Source organism: Schistocerca serialis, chromosome 1 (genome assembly GCF_023864345.2).
Source record: "Schistocerca serialis cubense isolate TAMUIC-IGC-003099 chromosome 1, iqSchSeri2.2, whole genome shotgun sequence".
NCBI lineage: Eukaryota > Metazoa > Arthropoda > Insecta > Orthoptera > Acrididae > Schistocerca > Schistocerca serialis.
Window position 1 is genome coordinate 636,062,466 of NC_064638.1, and position 22,987 is coordinate 636,085,452.

At 40.3% G+C, this 22,987-nt stretch overlaps 1 protein-coding gene across 2 annotated transcripts in view; it reads left to right on the forward strand.

The window, feature by feature from the left end:
- Positions 1-22,987, forward strand: part of LOC126478644 (spermine oxidase) — a 174,222-nt gene that overhangs the window by 137,887 nt on the left and 13,348 nt on the right. For both annotated transcript variants that reach the window (XM_050103718.1, XM_050103719.1), the window contains exons 8-9: positions 10,287-10,410; positions 15,396-15,502. In XM_050103718.1, the coding sequence (XP_049959675.1) occupies positions 10,287-10,410; positions 15,396-15,502 (231 nt within the window). The remainder of the gene's footprint in view (positions 1-10,286; positions 10,411-15,395; positions 15,503-22,987) is intronic.

The following is a 22,987-nucleotide window of genomic DNA, read 5'->3' on the forward strand; positions in this document are numbered from 1 at the left end:
GGTCTTCATTGTCTGTACAATGCAGGGTGGGGTCCATGACAAATGTCTGTGTATGCACCTCCACGTTACTGGATACTGGGCACAGTTTCAACCAGATACTGGTGCTACAGCAATATTGTTGCCTCTGTCCTGGTATGTACAAAGCCTTTGGTTATGGCCAAGCACCAATTCCAGTTTTAGGCATATGGTATGCCTTTGTCATGTACAGATCAATTACTCACCATCATGGAGTCCATATGGAACTTACTCAATTGTCTCATGACAAGGGACCCTCTTCACCAAGTTCCATCAAGTCTCTGGTTATCTTCCATCATTTTAGTCCATAAACCATATGGATCTCTTTGCATTTGTGAGGACTTCAAAGCCACAAAAATGCCAAGCTGTAACAGATATCTCTCACTATCACAGTCCAAAGCATTATTTTCTCTCCTTGCATGTGAGCTTTGCTACCCAAAGATCAACCTTTTGGAGTGTACTTCCAGATTCCCATTGATGCAGGGTTTCAAAGTTTTATGGTAATCAATATGCCATTTGGATTATACCAATACTGTGGGGTATCATTTTGTGTCACAAGCAACCGAGCAATATTTCAAAGGTTCAAGGAACAGTTACTGTGGAGCATTACCTAGTGATAAAATTATTTTGAATAAACCAACAAACTGATGAAGAAGAACACTTATTTGGCCTGCAATGAGTTTTTACACTGCTGGGCCTAACAGGCCTTCATTGCAACCTCCAAAGTTATTCATTTTTTCAGCCATAAATATAGTACTTAGGGTGTATTACAGGAAAAGGTGGAGTGAGACCAACAGAAGCAGATGTACCAGCTGTACAGAAAACACTGGAACTGAGCAATCTGAAAGAACTTCAGTCAATACTTGATAAAATAAATAATTTTTAATGCTTCATTCAAAATGCCACCATGATATCTGCAGCTTTGAATAGATTCTAGAAAGCTACTTTTGAGTGGACTTCTCAAAGTAAGGAGGCATTCTCTGGTCTCTAATAGTGTCTAGTACAAACTGTGGTTGCTTGTTGAGTTCCCTCTCATCCTGGTAATGGATACCCCAAGTAGGGAATTGGAACAATATTGCCTCATCGCACAACACAATGGATCTGAACATCCAATTGTGTATGCATTTCAATTCTGTTTTCTACAAAACTACATACATGTTGATAAATAGCCTCTCTCAATCATCTATGGCACACAGAAGAACCACAAGTATCTGTTCAGTAGTAATTTGAGTTGGTCACCAACCACAGTTCACAGTTGGCACTATTTGCACATGATTACTACATCCAGAATGCACTGCCAATTGTGTACAGTGTTGGCCCTTGCTCCTCAGTAAGTACCAATATGAGACAATGTATGTTATAGATTTGTAGATCACTATGCCAATGCAAACACTTTATCCTGGTTACCTTTGGGTCCAAATGAGGTATTTAATGCCTCCTCTCAGATCTGTTGGCAAATAGACAACCAACCCCAGCATGCCTAACAGATCTTCTGCAGACAGCTGCATAAATAGCAGATGTGACGTCTATAGGCCATCTTGTATCATGTATTTGCTGTTATTCATGCAGTGAGTGACCATCATGGTTTCAAGAAACACAGCAGGCTGCCAAAAGCCTGTTCTCCCTCTGGGACCAGCTTAGAGTGTGCCAAGGTGTACTTTTCTGTCTGCAACTGCAGAAATTGGCCAGCTGATTACTCCAGAAGATCTAAGTCAGAGGTATTAGCACTCCTCCATCATGGACACTGAAGCGTATCCAGTTGCAAACAACTTCCACACTGATATGCATGGTTTCCATAATTAAAGTTACAGTTTCAAAATGCTGTAGAAAGAGAAAAACTGCTCAGAATGACATTAAATTCAAACAGCATATTTTGGACACAGGAGAAATGTCAAGGGAAAAAAAGAAGAAAAAAATAGCTTGACAAAAATTTGCACAGTAGATGGCACTGTAAGCATCAGAATATGTCCACCAATAGATGTGCACCAGCCACCTGTTACTCAGTTTGCATCAAAGATACTCAACATGACTGATCCATGAAGGATCATGTGCTACTGGTAAAGCTCTGTTACAAGAATGGCGACTGTGTGCCAGTAGCCCTGCAGAAGTTCTAGACACCCAAGGGTATGAAAAAAAGCATTAGTCCAATGTCTGCTAAGGGGCTGGAAAAGATTGTTACAAAACTGAAAAAGCCAAGTTCTTTTGAAGTGCAATGTGGCAGAGAGAGGAAAGCAGGTGATCCAACGTTTGTCAAAGATATGGCCATGGCATTCCAGGAAGGGCTGGGCAGTGGTGTACAAATGTACAGTGCACAGGGAATTGCCCAAACATTGGACATGCCTGAAAGCATCATGTACCTACAAAACATCATGCATTGGTATTCACACAAAACCACCCATATTTAGAAGTTGCTTCCTGCTGACCTGCCAGCAGTACAAATGTTCACTGTGGGATTTCTTGCTATCATGGAAGTGGACTATGAATGGTAACTGAATATTCTGTGGACAAACTAAGCCAATTTCCATCTCCAAGGACATGCCAATACACAGAATTGCAGAATAAGGGCACCAAAAAATCTGAATGTGTGCGAACTGGTAACACATAATTCTGCAAAGGTGTCTGTGTGCTGCAGGTTGACAGTATCACTTAATTGAAAATTTAGACTTTCTCAGTGTATCTTGATAATGAAGTCTTCTCAGGTTATCAGTAAAGTCAAAGCACTATTCTGTGTCAGCATTTCAAGAAGTTTCATTCTTTTCATCTTCAGGAGAAGGGTCGGGTTCTTGTTCTGTCCATTTCTTTATAGCTGCTGGACTGCAGGCTCCTCCGCATCACCTGCGCCAACCACGCCCCTCCAGAAGGGGTGTTGTGGCCTGTGCCACATGGGGGGCGGGGAGGGGGAGGGGGGGGGGGGAAGGTGTCGGCCAGTGGTGGTGGGGGCTCCCTGCATGCTAGCAGTTGCAGATGTCATGTCCTGGTGGGGCCTGTCCGTTCTGTCTCATGCCTTGCCAGTTTTGCATCGGAGTAGTCTTGTCATATTTTTGTTATCATTGCATCTCATGCAGTGCTAAGTTGGAAATCACTGTCTCATTTGACAAGGTTGTTATGGATCCTTATTTTCACATCATGTTTAATGATCAAATCCCAGAACCCGCTAACCTGCACAGCAGCTTTGTTCAAAATCAAACATATGGTTTGCCTTGAGACTGTGTTCCGCCACCACAGATTTCTCCATTTGGACTAGGTGAATGTTCTGAGCAGTGCTGCGAAAGATGGTTTCAATGTTGGTCTTTTCTAATATCCTGTCAATCTCTGGCATGGATGGCCCAGCATACCAAAGGAATGTCAAATGCATTACTTTCGCTCATTGGCCAAAATCAAAAATATGCTGGGCTCAGTGAAGGATAAACTAGGAATACAGACATCTGGAGTCTACAGCATCAGTTGCAAGTGTCGCAAACAGAACATTGGGCAGATGCAGTGATGTATATCACAGCACTACTCAGAATACATAAGCAGTGTTTGCTTAGGCCAAATGGAGGTATCTGCAGTGGTGCAACACAGTCTCAAGGAATACCATTTATTTGATTTTGATCAAACAAAGCTGCTGTGTGGGGTGAACAGGTTCTGAGATTTGGCCTTTAAAGAGGCTGTGGAGATGTGCGTCCATGACAACCTTGTCAATCGGGATAGCGATTTCCATCTTAGCACCACATGGGTTGCAGCAATAACAAAAATATGACAAGAACACTCCGATGCGAAACCAGTGAAGGCAACAGATGGATTGACAGGCTCCATCGGGCTGTGCCACCCGCACCCACCAGCATGCAGAGAGCCCCCACAACCACCAGCCACAACTGCCCCCTCTGTGGTCTGCGACATCCCTTCTGGAGGCACCGAATTGCGTACTGCCGATGCAGATGATGCAAAGGAGCCTTCAGTCCAGTGGCTATAAAGAACCAGATAGGACATGAACCAAACACTTCATCTGAAGATGCAAGCAGAAAACTTCTTGATTAGTTGCCACAAAATGACACCTTGACTCAGCAGAGAACCTGAGAAGACTTCATCATCAACATTCACTGAGAAAGTCTGAATTTGCATATAGCACACTTCTACAGAGAGGAGATACATTGCAGCTTCAAGATGCTGCAGAAACTTTGTAACAAGAAGGCAAATCTGCTCAGCAGACTAGCCTTCCTTCAGTGATGTCAGGACAAGGAAGTACTGCTGCAGTTTTCTCACCTGCGACATCACCTCAACATGACAATGACGAAACGCATTTTACAGCTTGCTGGCTGAGTATTGATGCACGAGCACATATACATCACGAGGTTTGAACTTGACAAAAGTTTGCACTTTACTCGCATGACACTTGGAACTGGCATCCAAAATCTCACCATGCTCATTGGAGTGGGTAGATGGTAACTCATTCACAACCAGTGAACTCTGTAAATGCAAAGCCACCATAAAACAACAAGACAAGTTCCATTGGCTCAAGTGCAGAACACCAATACAAAGGTTTTGAAGACCATTATCAATTTAACTGGAAAGGAACTGGACAAGGCAAAAACATCCATGCTGTCAAAAGGATTAAATTTTGCACTGGTTCCAACTACATTACCTAAATGGGAGATCATCAGTAGCATCAAGCAGGCCAACTGCGAGCTTCTCTCTCACACTGCTGAAGAGAGCAGGAGGGAAATTTGCAAATTTGATGGAGTTTGTGAAGATACTTTGAGGGACATGTCTCGACAAAGGTGACATCCTGGTCAGCTTTGATGTCATGTCCCTCTTCATACAGGCACATCTTGAGGACTCCTTGACATCACTAAGGGGCCACTTTGATGAAGACACAGTGAAACTGTTCTGCCGCACACTCATCGCCACACCACATACTTCCAATGTGGTGGTAAATTCTACCAACAGATAGATAGGTTCTCTCCTGATGCCATGTATTGCAAACCTATACAGGGAACACTTTGAAGAAATGGCTCTCAAAATGGCATGCCTGAAACCAAAGGTGCTCTACTACTACTTGGACGATGGACAACATGTTCGTGATTTGGCCACATGGCAAAGAAAATGTACAAGAATTTCTTATCACTTCAACAGCATATAAAACAATATTAAATTCACCATGGAAGTGGAAGGAAATGGCTGTCTGCCTTTCCTCGACATTATGATAAAGAAGAAGACTGACGGCACATTATGTAATTCTGTTTACAGGAAGAAGACACACACAGACCTGTACCATAATGCCAGTAGTTGCTACCACCCAGCACAGCATAAATCTGCACTCACCATCTTGGTGCGCAGAGCATAAGATATGTGTGACAAAGAAAATCTACCTGCTGAACTGCAGTACTTGAGAAACATTGTTTGCAAGAATGGCTATTGTGAGGTGCAGGTAAGACATGCTTTCCAACTGAACGAGAAGGAGAGGGAAGACATATGGAACCATCCACAGCAAAGTTTGCCAGGATATTAGAAAAGAGCAATATTGAAACTATCTTCCACTCATCAGCCAAAATCAAGACTATGCCGGGCTCAGCGAAGGATAAACTAGGGATACAGACACCTAGAGTCCTCAGAAACAGCTGCAAGTGTGGCAAACAGAACATCAGCCAGATGCAGTGATGTATATCACAGCACTGCTCAGAATATGTAAGGAATGTTTGCCTAGATCAGATTGGCTGTGGCAGAACGTGGTCTCAAGGAAAACCATATGTTTGATTTTGCACAAACAAAGATACTGTGTGGGGTGAATGGGTTTTGGGATGCAGTCTTTAAAGAGGCTGTTGAGATACAAGTCCATGACAACCTTGTCAACTGAGATAGCAGTTTTCATCTTAGTATTGCATGGGTTGCAGTGATAACAAAATATGACAAGAATGCTCCGATGTGAAACCAGCGAAGGCAGTGGATGAAATGGACAGGCCCCACCAGGACACAATGCCTGCACCCACCAGCACTCAGGGAGTCCCCAGGACCACTGGCCGTGACTCCTTCCCACCGTGGGCCACAATGCCCCTTCCGGAGGCACATAATTAATGCTGCTGATGCATTCGAGGCAGTGGTCAAGTGACTATAAAGAACCGGACAGAACACAAACCCAACACTTCACTTGAAGGTAACAAGCAGGAAACTTGTTGAAACATTGCCACAGAATGACACCTTGACTCAGCTGATAACTGGAGAAGACATCATCATGCAGATGAGTCCCAAAGGTATTGTTACCTGTACTGTCAAATGTTTTGTGAGTCTTGCAAACCAATGTTGTTCAAATCCATCAACAGTGTAATCATTTTTATCCAAGCTGGCAGTCCTCCATATATTGCTCAGCCAGTGGCATAATGCGTAACTCAAGTGCTGCTGAAGAGGGATTTTGGAAATGCTACAATTATCAGCCATCATTTCCCTGCAGCCCAGTCATCCTGATCACCTGATCTTAATCCATGTGACATCTGGCTGTGGGATTGTCTGAAAGATGTGCTCAGTGCTCCAATTACAAAATAGCTGAATTGAAGGCACACATTGGGCAACACATTCTGAACTTGACGCCAGAGACGCTCCAGTCTGCTGTGGAACATGCTGTTTCTTGATTTCAACTTGTGGCAGGAAATTGTGGACAGCATATTGAACATATCTTGCACCAGACCCACAACAATTAGAAACTGGTGTGATTTTGCTTGTTATGTGGGTTTTGTCCTCAGACAGTTAAAAACTTCTCATGTTACGTGGTATGACCTTGCCATTGAGGATGGGCTTACCTAACTAACAGTGCCATAACTGTTGAATGCAGAACTTGTGCAGTCATGCACGGTGAACAGTATGATTGTTGTAATGTGCAACTCAGACCATAGCCATCATATAGTGGTTCATCTGTCATTTGTAGCCACCCCATTTACATTAATATGCTTACATCATCATCTGTTTGTTGAGTTTTCATTAATTTTTTTGGTTCCCTAATGTTTCCCCCAGGTCAATAATATTGTATTCAGATTTGACAACATTCTGGACAGGGATTCTCAATCCACAGTGTTTTGTAACTGGACCTTTAATTATGGACACCTTTAACATACTGGTATGGTATAAATCAAGACATCATTGAGATGGTCACATGATGATGGATAAGTGCCACATCCTAGCCAGCACCAGTCACCATTTCCATTCACGACAACCACCGCAGGTTCCCTGGTAGCATCTCCACACAGATTTAGTGGGATCATTTCTACAGTGTATTTGTATGGTAGTGATGGATACGTGTTCACATTTCCTCTGTATGATACAGATGTCCACACCAGCAGAAGCTGCTGCTCAAGTTTTAGCCCATATATCTTTAATATAACACCTTTTGAAGATCATTGTTTCTGACACTGGACTCCAATTCTCATGCCAGACCTTTTCAAGCGTCTGTACCCTCAAGTCATACAGCATTTTCCATCTGTTCCATTGCATTCCCCTTCCAACAGTACATCAGAATGTCTGGTGAGGAGGTTAAAGGCACACATGACCCGTTTCATCCACTGAAGAACTGAAGAATATCAGTGGCCATGTTTCTAAGTACTTACTATACTACAAACTCTGATGGAAAAAGCCCAGCAGAATTGCTTCATGATAGACAACTGAGGACAGGACTTTAGTTTCTACAGCTGGATGAACATCAGCCATCACCATGAGTCCAGTATGTCTTCAGAGAACAAGATACAGTCCTCATTTGTGGGTATGGAAGTAAACCTTGTTGGTTCCCAGGCACCATCATCAAGGTCCAGGGTACGGCAATGACCACTGTATAAACCCAGACAAGAGTGATTTGGCAATACATCAAGCAGCTGTACCTTTGAAGAGTTTCCATGCTTAGAACTCAATGTCATTTCTAGCAACAGCGTAAAATCCACCATTACCACCACCATCACCACTCAACCCAATACCATCCCATCAGCTTCAGAAAAGTGGGACTATTTCATGTGTCCAGGCTTGGAAATGGTGAAAGTTAACACATCAGATCCATCATGAACCCTGACAGAAGATGAATCAACACTAGCACCAGTAGTGACCACAGTGCACAAAATTGCCACCAGCCACACAAATAACAGTACCTCCAGGCACAATGCCACACTGGTCACTTGCAAGACAACAAGTAGTATTTCAGCCTTACCTAGTGTCTTTGGGGGAAGGGGGACCTTTTATCTTTTCTATCAGTGGGTGAGGATGTATTGATAGTGAACTCTGTATAGCTCTGTTGTAAGCTGTGGGAACTCCACCAAATAACTATCAGCCACAGAAGTTCGCTGCCTGGGGAATATGAAAATGCCAAAATAACCAGTCACAGAGTAAACAGAAATCAATTTCTCTTGAGGCAGCTTCCTGAAACAGATCATCACTAGCTGTGCTGCATGACCACCTTCTCACTGCCTCTGCTGCTTAGTTCTGATTACATCATCTCTACACTCTACTGGGTTCTCAGAGTTCATTGTCTCATCTGGTGTAATGCCAAGGGACTTTGTTGGTAGTGCTCAACAAAAGGTGAAAGACTCTGAAACATTTCCTCATGATATCTATGCTGTCATGGTCTATGTTGTGTGTAACACTCTGAACTTGCTCAAATTACTATAACTGTCACTGATTGCATCCTGTGATAGAAATTGAATGTCTGGAATATCCAGTGTCAGTTTCTTGTACTTCACTTAATTTCTTTTGGACTTTAAATTTTTACTGGACAGGCAGACCTGGTGATTTGAGTTGTATTAATATTTGATATACAATAAATTCTGTAATTATATAAGTGTGTATTCATTTGCTATGCATTACACCAAAATATTTTATGACTTCTTTTATCACTACAAATCTTTTGTGTTTATTATTTTCACACATTATTTGGCATATGTCCTTTCTACCATATACACTATGTGATCAAAAGTACCCGTACACCTACAAAAACGTACATTTTTCATATTAGGTGCATTGTGCTGCCACCTACTGCCAGGTACTCCATATCAGTGACCTCAATAGTCATTAGACATCGTGAGAGAGCAGAATGCGGCACTCTGCAGAGGTCACTGACTTCAGACGTGGTCATGTGATTGGGTGTAACTTGTGTCATACGTCTGTACGTGAGATTTCCACACTCCTAAACATCCGTAGGTCCACTGTTTCCAATGTGATAGTGAAATGGAAATGTGAAGGGACATGTACAGCACAAAAGCTTACAGGCCGACCTCGTCTGTTGACTGACAGACACTGCCAACAGTTGAAGACGGCCATAATGTGTAGTAGGCAGACATCTATCCAGACCATCACACAGGAATTCCAAACTACATCAGGATCCACTGCAAATGCCATGATAGATTAGCAGGAGGTGAGAAAACTTGGATTTCGTGGTCAAGTGGCTGTTCAAAAACCGCACATCAAGCCAGTAAATGCCAAATGACACCTCGCTTGATGTAAGGAGCATAAACATTGAACTATTGAACAGTGGAAAAATGTTGCGTGGAGTGATGAATAATGGTACACAATGTGGCTATCCCATTTCAGGGTGCAGTTATGGCGAATGCCCAGTGAATATCATCTGCCAGCTTGTGTAGTGCCAACAGCAAAATTCAGAGGCGGTGGTGTTATGGTGTGATCATGTTTTTCGTGGAGGTGGCTTGCACCCTTTGTTGTTTTGCATGGCATTATCACAGCACAGGGCTACATTGATGTTTTAAGGACCTTCTTGCTTCCCACTGTTTAAGAACAATTTGGGGATGGTCATTGCATCTTTCAACATGATTGAGCACCTGTTCATAATGCACAGCCTGTGATGGAGTTGTTACATGACAGTACATCCTTGTAATAGACTGGATTGCACAGAGTCCTGACCTGAATCCTATAGAACACCTTTGGGATGTTTTGGAATGCTGACTTCATACCGGGCCTCACCGACTGACATTGATGCCTCTCCTCAGTGCAGCACTCTGTGAAGAATGGGCTGCCATTCCCCAAGAAACCTTCCAGCACCTGACTTAGTGTATACCCGTGAGAGCAGAAGCTGTCATCAAGGCTAGGGCTGGGTTAACATCATATTGAATTTGAGCATTACCAATGGAGGTTGCCATGAACTTGTAAGTCATTTTCAGCCAGGTGTGCGGATACTTTTGACCAAATAGTGTATAATATGCTAAAAAGGAGCAGTTTTTCTTAGAATACTATGAATAGATGTCTTTGTTCTTCAGTCCATTTTCTCTATCATAATTCAGATTATCATACCATACATTGTTGTTGAATAGATCAAGTTGGACAGCAAATCCCCATTTTCGTGGGTCCTACAGTTTCCGAAGTTTGGATACAGAAAGATATGGTACAAATGCTGCTAGTCTGGCAAAACCAATATCCAACACTGGTGGAAATCAGGTAAGAGAGCATACTAACTTGTATATGGTGTTCTTAGTTATTATTTTAAATTTTTATTGTTGTGTGTACTCATAGAGTATATTAAGGATTTTTTTTACACCACAACAAAAAGCTTGAGTTGTATCCAAAGGGACTGTTTCTCTTTATTGTATTCATAAATAATAACCAACCTCTCTTAGGCTTGACAGCCAACCAGAGTTGTTGTATCATGTTATCTCACATACAGTCTTCATCTTCACCAATAGCTCTGACACCAGCCTTGTCCAACAGCAGAATCATATTGCATAAACTGTGGTAACTAATTTACTATGCTTACATGAAATTGTCTTTCTTGTAGTTATTTAAGCACTTCAGAAACAAAACAAACTGTAAGGATTCATCATATTGCTCTTGATTAAATTTGGAAATTTGTGGTAAGGACTATGGGACCAAACTGCTGAGGTCATCAGTTCCTAGGCTTACTCACTACTTAATCTAACTTACACTAAGAACAACACACACACACACACACACACACACACACACACACACCTATGTCCAAGGGAGGACTCAAATCTCCGAAGGTGGGAGCCACCCGAACCATGACAAGGCACCTCAGACCGCACGGCTATCCCGTGCGGCTACTCTTGATTAATTTAAAGATGAAAGGTTCTCACTGAAAGCTGGAGAATGTAATGCAAATTACTTATATTCCAATAACTTCACACCTTCTCAAAGTACTTCTGTGAAGTTGTTCCCACTAATTCTTTAAAATTATTTAATGAAAACTCACCAATATGCATTTTGATACATTGTTCACAAACAAGTTGTAGGTAGGCACAGCTTCTTTTTTGGACTTTAATTGGTGGCCTTTAATAATTTATTGTCTATTTGAGAACAGAAGGGAATCTAATAGTGCTAAATTTTGACTGTATGGTAGATGCAGGAGTCTCTGGAATTCAGAAACATCAAGATATATTCATGGTTTTGCTCACTATGTGAGAAGGCAACATTATCATGCTGGATCAATATTCCCTGCATGCTACGTGCTTCTCTTTGTGACTTTTGAACAGTTTTGGAAGTCACTTTTTAGCACATGCATGCACTATTCGATGGTATTTTCTGCAAAGACTGTTGGGAAAGGGAGACTTTTCACATGTCAGATGAGTTACAGAGTATGAAGGACAGAAGATGTTATAAACACTTGTGGATTACACTATAAATTAATTACAGAATTGATGTTGTTATTTGTTATTTATAAATAATTATATCAGAAGGCTTCTGAGTAGAGTGTTAGCTGATTAGCAGAAAAGTTGTTGGTGGGGAAAAAAGCTACTGGTTTTCTGTTTGTTTCTGATGATGGACTAATAGTTATGAATATATGCTGATAACTTAGTCAGAAAAAAACCCACTGCTAGATATATTCAAACATGTTCACATACTGGACAGACTTCCAAGCATTTGACATTGATTGGCTGTTGTTTTATAGATGAAACTCACAATGGTGTATTTTCAGCCTATGGTTATCTGTAAAATTTTGCTCTGTCCAGTCTCTCCTATCCTACTCTGACGTTACTATCAGACTGTTTTTGTCCGCCCAAGTAAGACAAACCTAACGTCTTTCTTTGTAATGAAATTAAAGGAAAGTTACTTATAGAAATATATTTATTGGCTTTGTGTTAAAATCTCAATATATATCCCCATGGACAGCAAAATATAGATAGATATGCACAATGGAGTAAGTAAATATGATCCCTCACTGATCTGTGTAGGTGTTGAGTGGTTGGTAGGTAGGGTCATAAATCAAATCTAGAATACAAAGGTTCAACTTATGAACTTATAATGTTCTTAGATTTTATATGTTCAGGCTCTTGTGCACAGGGTGAATCCAAACTCAAATGACAAAATTTAGATACTTTCTGAGTATTTTGTTGTATGAGACATATGGTATCCAGTGACTTGTTACAGAGTAATAGCATTTAGTTTGATTTCTTACCCCCATTAATCTTTATATCTGTATTGGATTCAAAACATATCAACAGTATACACTGTGTGCCTTGTTTGGAAACAAACTTGCTGCATTCACTTACAGTATTCACTGCTGACAACAGTAACGCCTAGTGTACTCTTTGCCCCCAAGCTATCATTCAGCACTACTTTGTTCTGTCTTGGGTTTGTTGTTACAGTAGTGTTTGTTTTACGTTGCAGTAAAGAGGAATATGGATAGGTTTATGAAGGGTCAGCAAATATGCACTTTGTGTGAGGAGTTCACTGAATGCAGTGGAAGGGTGACACAATGTTGCAATTCTGGACTTGTTCCTGAAACAACAGCAACCACTACACAAAGTATGTGATCGATCCAAGGCTTGCCATCTTACTCTGTGATTTGTGTTGTTTGTTTTGATAATTGCATATTATAGACATTGTCACTGTTAAGAGGCTATTTTCACAAAGACAAAGGTAATTGGGGTAACAAACTGAATAAACCATAATTAAATTATTACTCTGTAATAAACCACTGGAGACCACGTGTTCCTTGTACTAAGATAATCACAAAATAATCCAGAACAACCTCCAAAATGCTGTAATTCTTCAGACTTTCGCAATCATGTGTTGACATGTTGAATAATTGTCTCTTCTCCCCTCTGTTCGTGTTGTTCTTGCTCGATATTTTGATGGAGTGACTCGCTGTCTTCCTCAGGTGGCCCCTGAGCCTCAGGGAGCACCTGAAGATAGCAGTGAGTCATGTCTTCAAAATATCGAGCAATGCCAGAAGATCTGATTATTCGATGTGTCTCCAACATGTTGTCAGTGCAGTTTGTGTTTTCCTCCTTACTAAACACTCAACACCTCCACTATATCATCTCTCCATAGTAAGGCAAGGAAAATTAACCTGTTATCTTATTTTCTTTCCTTCCTTTGCCAACATAAAAGGAGTGTTTGTATTTAATCAGTGATTACAATGCTCATTATATGCACCTTAAGATTCTATGGGCAATTGCAAGGAACTGTTGCAAAATATCAAAAGTTCTAAAATATTCACTATATAGAAGTCACTTGGTAGATAGTGTGACATGTATTCATTCTGAAAATTGTTTTGAAATATTCACATTGTTTCAGAGTTTCATTTGATTTTTATATTAAAAATATAAAGAAGAGTGTATATTTTAGTGTAAGTTACACTTAAATATAGTGTAGCCTCATATGCAAAACTATATATTTTATAATAGTAATATGAAAAGGATGGATTGTTACTCACCATATAGAGGAGATATGGAGTCACAGACAAGCAGAATGAAAAGATTGTTGTACATTTAAGCTTTTCAGCGAAAGTCCTGTTTCCAAAATAGAAAACACACACACATTCACAAAAGCACAGCTCACACACATGTGACACAACTGTCTATGGCTGCTGTGACCAGCCAGAGACTCTGTGTGTGTGTGTGTGTGTGTGGGTGTGTGTGTGTGAGAGAGAGAGAGAGAGAGTGTGTGTGTGTGTGTGTGTGTGTGTGTGTGTGTGTGTGTGTGTGTGTGTGTCAAAAGTATCTGGACACCTGGCTGAAAATTACTTACAAGTTTGTGGCGCCCTCCATTGGTAACGCTGGAATTCAATGTAGTGTTGGCCCACTCTTAGCTTTGATGAAAGCTTCCAATGTCACAGGCATATGTTCAATCAGGTGCTGGAAGGTTTCTTGGGGCAGCCCATTCTTCATGGAGTGCTGCACTGAGGAGAGGTATTGATGTTGGTCAGTGAGGCCTGGCATGAAGTCGGCATTCCAAAACATCGTAAACGTGTTCTATAGGATTCAGGTCAGGACTCTGTGCAGACTAGTCCATTACAGGGATGTTATTATCATGTAACCACTCTGTCACAGGCCGAGCATTATGAACAGTTGCTCGATCATGTTGAACGATGCAATTGCCATCCCCTAATTGCTTATCAACAGTGGGAAGCAAGAAGGTGCTTCAAACATCAATGTAGGCCTGTGCTGTGACAGTGCCATGCAAAACAGCAAGGGGTGCAAGCCCTCTCTATGAAAAACATGACTGCACCATAACACCGCTGCCTCTGAAGTTCACTGTTGGCACTACATACGCTGCCAAGTGATGTTCACCGGGCGTTCGCCATATCCACACTCTACCATCGGATCGCCACATTGTGTACCATGATTTGTCACTCCACACAATGTTTTCCCATGGTTCCATCGTCCAATGTTCATGCTCCTTGCATCAAGCAAGGTGTCGTTTGGCATTTACCAGTGATTTACCGGTGTGATGTGTGGCTTATGAGCAGCTGCTCAGCCATGAAATCCAAATTTTCCCACCTCCCACCTAACTTTCATAGAACTTGCAGTGGATCGTGATGCAGTTTTGAATTCCTGTATGATGGTCTGGATAGATGTCTGCCTATTACACATTACAACCCTCTTCAACTGTCTGCAGTCTCGTCAGTCAACAGACGAGGTTGGTATGTACACTTTTGTGCTGTAAGTGTCACTTCACATTTCCACCTCATTGTCACATCAGAAACAGTGGACCTAGGGATGTTTAGGAGTGTGGAAATCTTGCATACAGACATATGACCCAAGTGACACCCAATCACCTGATCACGTTCAAAGTCCATGATTTCTGCAGGGTGCCCCACTCAGGTCGCTGATATGTAATACCTGGCAGCAGGTGGCAGTACAATACATCTAATATGAAAAATGTGTGTTTTTGAAGGTGTCCAGATACTTTTGACCACATAGTGTATGTATGTTTTCCACTTCAGAAGGTCTTTTGTCCAAAACCTTAAATGTATACATAGCAATCTTTTTGTTGTGCTTTTCTCTATCTCATAGTCTCCTCTATAAGGCAATTAGCAGTCTATCATTTTCATAAGATTGTTGTTATTGCATCATGGACTTTCAAATATTTGAATATTTTATATATATTTTATATATTTTTTATATATATATTTTATATATTTGAGATTTTTTGTGTTTTAGTTTATGCTTTCTGTGCAGGTTTTACTGTTTGCTGGAGAGGCCACACATGATCACTACTACTCTACTGTTCATGGGGCAATAGAGACAGGCTGGAGGGAGGCTGACCGAATTCTTAATGAGGCCAGGTAGATTTGTGCATTGCATTTCCTTCATTGTATATATCCTCACACCCATTTATTCTCCTACATTTCCATATTACCTACAAAAATTTTGCCTTTTATATGAATACACATATTAAAACCGAAAAAGAATTTTTCATGTGATCATGAAAAATGTGTGAAATGTTTAAACACAAGTTAAAATAACTTTTTAATTCTCTAGATTCTTTCCTCTTTCAACTCTTCTGCATGTTTTGATAGCTGTTCATTTGTCTATCATTGACAGTGTGTTGTCATTTAGTGTTGCTCAGTCAAATGCACATCCAGCTTAGGTGTTCAAGTGCTGTTAATCAGTATTCCTAACAGGGTACTGATCACTGAGAGGAAAATTGACCCATGTTTGAATGACTTTTGTGATCAAGATGTAGCACAGCATCGTCAATGCATTTATGAGAAAATGCGTATTGGTCTTGGTAAAATTTAATATAGTAAATGTCTACATTAGCAATACTACCTGACTTTTACACAAAAAAATGCGACTCTTAAAACTTGTTTTTACTTTACTTGTTTAATTATTTGCATATTCTATGGACTATAATCTCGAGCTCTCACCATCATGTGGAATATGTTAATTTACAAATGTAATGAACTGTCAAAATGGGAAGTATGGCAATGCATGTTATACTGGAAAATATTATTGAATAATATCTGACAAATCTCAAATAAATTCTGCTCATATGCAAAGGCTGCTAGTGTATCAAAGTTAGTGTCCAGACTCACAAATGAGACAGAAACTGAAATTGAGGGTAGCAAAGCAAAAGTGAAAATGATCAACTTGGTTTTGAAATGTTCCTTTACAAATGAAAATCCTGGGATATTTCTCAGATTTCATTCTTGAACCACTGTGAAGGATAGTGATTTCAGGAATTGCCACAAGTTTCCCCAAGTGAAACTCCCTGATATTTCCCAGATTTCCAGACAAGTTTTAGCATTTTTCCCTGACAAATTTTAAGATCTCAGGGATAAGTTAAGGATTAAGTTGACAATCTGTCTTTGCAGCTATGGTACAAGAAACAATAGTGCAGACAAGGAAATATCCAAAAACACTTGCAAGCAGATGGTGTTTATTGATGTGAGCAAAAATCTTAAATACTAATATCAAAATATTTTGTAATGAACTGTTTTTAAGTGGAGAAAGCAAGCCAAATAGTACGTTTGTTTCATTAAGACCTCAGATGTTATTTTATTTCAATAAAACAAAACACAATTGGTGACAAAAATATCCATTTCCTTGGAGTCACAAGACAGATTTACAATACCTTCACTGATTTCAGAAATAACCTCATAAAAAAGTAAGCATCTTGAAAGAAGGGTATTAGGTGGGGAAGAATTGTATAAACCAAAGCTGTAGGTGACCACCAATAAAATGGCAGTTATATTATGTTCATTATTGTCAGCTATTACCCACTGTATTATATCTACTATTTTACAGGTATTATGTGATTCTTCTTTCGAGAAATGTGTGAGTACACAGCATACAAACCACCAGCAGCTGACAAAATTTTCTTCTTATTATTATTGTTATTCATACTTTCTAAAATATAAACTGCTTTTGAAGTGCCAAAATGCACTACAACAAATAAAATGTCTATACAATGCCACACTGTACAATGTACTTGTGGTAAGACAGTCACAATTCCTGAAATTCATTAGTCATTGCCTCTGGCCTGCTGAGGAACACCACTGTCCTGGGTCCATGGAAAAACGATGAAAATCTGCTGCATTATGCTACCCACAAACATACCCAGCCTGCAGGAAGACTAGATCCAATGGACAGGGCCTGCACTTTAGTGGGAACTGAATGGCTTCAGATAGGCAGATCCATTACAGATACCCACAGAAATGGCCTTTGGTTTTTGCTCATCACAGAAATCACCTCATGTCACCAGCTATTCACGAGGCACAGACAGCATGCTGATGAAATGAGACCGCAGTGACCAATCCATGCAATAGACAACTTGTTCAAATACTCTGAAAATCAGTAATACTCTAGACTCTTACTAAACTGGCCATTCCTCGCACATATGGGTGCTGGATTAGCAGAAGTGCCAGATTGTTGAGAGTGTCTAAAATTTAGTATGAACACATAGGGAGTGTACTTTATCAAATTGAAAGATACATTCATTTTTACAGAAAACTTAGTCCTTGAGTGTGTACATACATATTAGTATCGCGTGACATTCACTATGAAACGTGTTCCAAAGTTTTAGTTGTCGCCATGATGATGCATGACGGTAGTGTGCTTTATCACACAATAGCCTTACAAGCATTTCATAGGTCCTGCCATGTTTCTGATTGTTGCATAATGTACTTCAGGAAGACATCTCCAGCTTCATCACCAGCAGTTTGAGATATCCTCATATTCTCTCCTCCTATGTCCTCTTCTTCATCAGTTTCATCGTAACTGTCCTGTGAGCTTATGATTACCTCTTTTCTGCTGAAGTTTGGTCATAAATGGTTGCTCGTCCAACACCATTGCTGGCAACACTGTTTTTTTGTGAAAAACCCCAGTTCACTTTATACCTAATTTCGAGTTTCTGCTTGAGGCCTAGCATAACATGTTTCCATTTAGAAGCCATGATAATGATCCATAAGGAAAGCCACAATTTCAAAGTGTACAGGAATGTTGAACATTATAATTAACTAACAACATTGTTGCAGATGAAATTTCATTATTTTAGGCATCATTTCAGGTTGAACGACTAGAAGCTGGAAGTGTGCCGGATTACTGAGAGGGCGGACTACTGAGGGCCATATTAGTGAGAGTTTAGTGCAATGAGGACAGGTAGCAACTCACTGTAAAGATGATTGATGAGCCACAGACAGACATGTAGAAAAGAAAATCACACTTTCACAATTAGATTTTCAGCCATAGCTTTTGTCAGAAAATGAGAGCACACACACATTCACACAATCATTCAGACACAACTCGTGCACACATAACCACTGTCTCCAGCCACTGTGTTTACAGTCTCTGAGAATGAGATCCAAACAAATCACTCCACACACCTCCCTGCCTGTCATTGGCAGCTGCCAGGCTAGTGGCAAGATGTGGTGGCAGCACTGACTGCAAGCCGAGGTAAATGGTAGGAAGGGGAGAGGCAGTAAGAATGAGGGAGAAGGGAAGCAGTGCACGTACTCAGCTGCACCTAGCCACCAACGATGCATGACACCTCAGTAAACAAATCATTTCATTTACTGAGACAAAAACGAGATTTTTCCAGTGGTTTTTTTTCCAAATTCCTCTGATATTCCCCTGATTTCCCTGACATTTTTGAAATTCTATGATATTCCCTGATTTTCAGAACCTGTGGCAACCCTGGATATAGATATTAGTTTTAGTGTTGTTGAGAACCAGCTGAAATCACTGAAAATGTACCAAGTTCCAGAGCCTGATAAAGTCCTTACTAGAGTCTATACCAAATTTTTGACTGAGATAGTCTCTCTTTTAATTGTAGGCTACCTTAGATCCCTTGAACAAAAAACCATGTCCAGTTGCTGGAAGGTAGTACTGGACACACATATCTGGATCCACAGATCTACCATCCAATATCATTGATATCCATCTGTTGTTAACTCCTAGAAAATCTACATTTACACTATGCGATCAAAAGTATCCACCCCCCCCCCCCCCCCCCAAAACACGTTTTTCATATTAGGTGCATTGTGCTGCCACCTACTGCCAACTACTCCATATCAGCAACCTCAGTAGTCATTAGACATCATGAGAGAGCAGAATGAGATGCTCTGCGGAATTCACGGACTCTGAACATGGTCAGATGATGAGGTGTCTTTTGTGTGTGTCGGTACATGAGATTTCCACACTCCTAAACATCCCTAGGCCCATTGTTTCTGATGTGATAGTGAAGTGGAAACATGAAGGGGCATGTACAACACAAAAGCGTTAAGGCCGACCTCATCTGGTGACTGGCAGAGACTGCCAACGGTTGAAGAGAGTTGTAATGTGTAATAGGCAGACATCTATCCAGACCATCATACAGGAATTCCAAACTGCATCAGGATCTACTGCAAGTACTATGACAGTTAGGTGGGATGCGAGAAAACTAGGATTTCATGGTCAAGCAGCTCCTCATAAGCCACTCATCAAGCTGCTAAATGTCAAATGATGCCTCGCTTGGTGTAAGGAGGATAAACATTGGATGATTGAACTGTGGAGAAACATTGTGTGGAGTGACAAATCACGGTATACAATGTGGCTGTCTGATGGCAGGGTGTGGGTATGTCGAATGCCTGGTGAGCGTCATCTACCAACGTGTGTGGTGCCAACAGTAAAATTCGGAGGCAGTGGTGTTATGGTGTGGTCGTGCACCCCTTGTTGTTTTGCATGACAATATCCCAGTACAGGCCTACATTGATGTCTTAAGCACCTTCTTGCTTCCCACTGTTAAAGAGCAATTCAGGGATGGCGATTGCATCTTTCAACATGATCGAGCACCTGTTTATAATGCACGGTCTGTGGTGGAGTTGTTACACGACAATAACATCCCTGTAATGGATTGGCCTGCACAGAGTCCTGACCTGAATCCTATAGAACACCTTTGGGATGTTTTGGAATGCTGACTTCATGCAAGGCCTCACCAACTGACTTTGATACTTCTCCTCAGTGCAGCACTCTATGAAAAATGGGCTGCCATTCCCCAAGAAACCTTCCAGCACCTGATTGAACATATGTCTGAGAGAGTGGAAGCTGTCATCTAGGCTAAGGGTGGGCAAACACCATATTGAATTCCAACATTACCGATGGAGTATGCCATGAACCTGTAAGTCATTTTCATCCAGGTGTCCGGATAGTTTTGATCACGTAGTGTACATCAGAATTGTGCAAGCCACCTAGCAGTGTGTGATGGAGGGCGTCTCTGGTACCACTAACTGATACTGCCTTTCCTGTTCCTCTTGTGAATGGCATGTGGGAAAACTGACTGTTGGTAAGCCTCTACATTAGTTCTAATTTCTTGAATTTTCTCATTGTAATTTCATAAGACCTGTGTCTGAGGAATTAATATGTTGTCTGACTCTTCCCAGAAAGTACTCTTGAAATTTCAGTAGTAAATCTGCCTGTGATGCACAACAACTCTCTTGTAGCAGCTGACAATGTAGTTTATTGAGCATCTCTGTAAGCCTCTCAAACTGATAAAATGATCCTGTGACAAAATGCACCACTCTTTGTTAAATCTTCTCTGTCTCTTCAATCAGTCCTGCCTGGAAAGGGTCCCAAATGGATGAACTCTACCCAAGAGCCAGTTGATCAAGTGCCTTGTAAGCCACTTCTTCTTTTTTAAGATTCTTCCTGTGAATCTCCGTCTCACAATTATTTTTCCTACTGTTTGTCTTATATGATCATTCCACTTAAGATTGCCCCAGATAGATGCTCCTAGATATTTTACAATGGTTACTGTTTCCACCGATTAGATTAGATTAGATTAGATTTTCATTCCATAGATCTGTGCTGAGGAGATCCTCATGAATGTGGAACATGTCAATTTTTTTTATTCTTTTATTTTTTTTAAAGATGAAATAACAATACTAATGGTATGAATATATACAATGCATCATTTGTTTCTATTAAAAAATTCGTCAATGGAGTAGGAGTTGGCCACTAGTAAGTCTTTCAGGCTCCTTTTAAACTGATCTTTATTTGTAACTAAATTTTTTATGTTTGCTGGCAAATTATTGAAGATGAGTGTTCCTGAGTAGTGGACCCTTTTTTGAACTAAAGTTAGTGCTTTTAAGTCCTTGTGCAGATCATTTTTGTTCCTGGTATTGTATGTATGAACTGAGCTGTTTGTTGTAAAAAGAGATATATTACTTAGGACAAATTTCATTAAGGAGTAAATCTATTGAGAGGCAGTAGTTAGTATACCCAGTTCTTTGAAGAGTTTTCTACAGGACGTCCGTGAATTTACTCCACAAATAATATGTATTACATGCTTTTGGACTCTGAAAACTTTTGTTTGACTTGAAGAGTTACCCCAAAATATTATACCATATGACATTATGGAATGAAAGTAGGCAAAGTATGCAAGCTTTTTCATTTTTATGTTGCCTATGTCTGCTAACACTCGAATTGGAAATACAGATTTGTTAAGGCATTTCTGCAGTTCTGTGGTGTGCTCCTCCCAACTGAATTTATTATCAAGTTGTAATCCCAGGAATTTATGACTGTCAACCTCTTCTATCTGCTCTTCTTCATACTTTATGCATATGCTGGGTGGAAACCTCTTACAGGTTCTGAATTGCATATAGTGAGTCTTTTCGAAGTTTAATGTCAGTGAGTTGGCTTTAAACCATTTATTAATATCTATGAAAATATCATTAGCAGATCTTTCTAGAACTACACTCGACATACTATTTATTGCAATACTTGTGTCATCTGCAAACAAAATGAACTGTGCTTCTGGCAGTGTAACTGATGAGAGATCATTAATGTACACAAGAAAAACCAATGGCCCTGAGATCGATCCTTGTGGGATACCACATGTAATTTCTTCCCATTCTGATGATGACTGGTGACTTAATTCACTAGTCCCTTGCACTGACACCCTTTGTTTCCTGTTAGCAAGGTATGACTTGAACCATATTGCAGCACTGCCCATGACACCATAGAATTCTAATTTACTTAAAAGGATGTTGTGGTTCAAACAATCGTATGCCTTTGACAAATGACAGAAAATACCTGCTGCATGTAACTCGTTATTTAATGAATTAAGTACATTTCCACTGTAGGTGTAAATAGCCTTCTCGATATCAGAACCCTTCAGAAATCCAAACTGTGTTCTTGATAATATGTCATTTGTGGTCAGATGGTTGAGAAGCTGCCTGTACATTACTTTCTCTAAAATTTTTGAGAATGCAGGCAAAAGTGAAATCGGTCTTTAGTTTGATGGTATCTCTTTATCCCCGTTCTTGAATAGAGGCTTAACATCTGCATATTTTAGCCAATCAGGAAATGTCCTGGTTATAATTGACTGGTTACACAAGTAACTCAGAATTGTACTAAACTCACAAGAACTTGCCATAATTAACTTTGTTGATATTTCATTGTAACCACTAAAATGCTTTGTTTTTAAAGATTTTATTATGGAAGTTAGTTCTTTTGGTGAAGTGAGTGACATATTACTGTACCTGAAGCTATTTGTAAAGGCTAGTTTCAGATATTCAAGGGCATTATCTACTGATCCTGAGAATCCCATTCTATCAGTAACAGATATAAAATACTTGTTAAATAGATTTGCCACACTATGCCCATTGATTACTAATGTGTCATCTACCCTTAGTGCTATTTGCTCCTGTTCCTTTCTGGTTCTGCCAGTCTCCTCTTTTAGTATATTCCATATTGTTTTTATTTTGTTCCGTGACATTGCTATCTTCTTCTCGTAGTGCATTTGTTTAGATGTCTGAATTACTTTTTTAATATTTTACAGTATTCCTTGT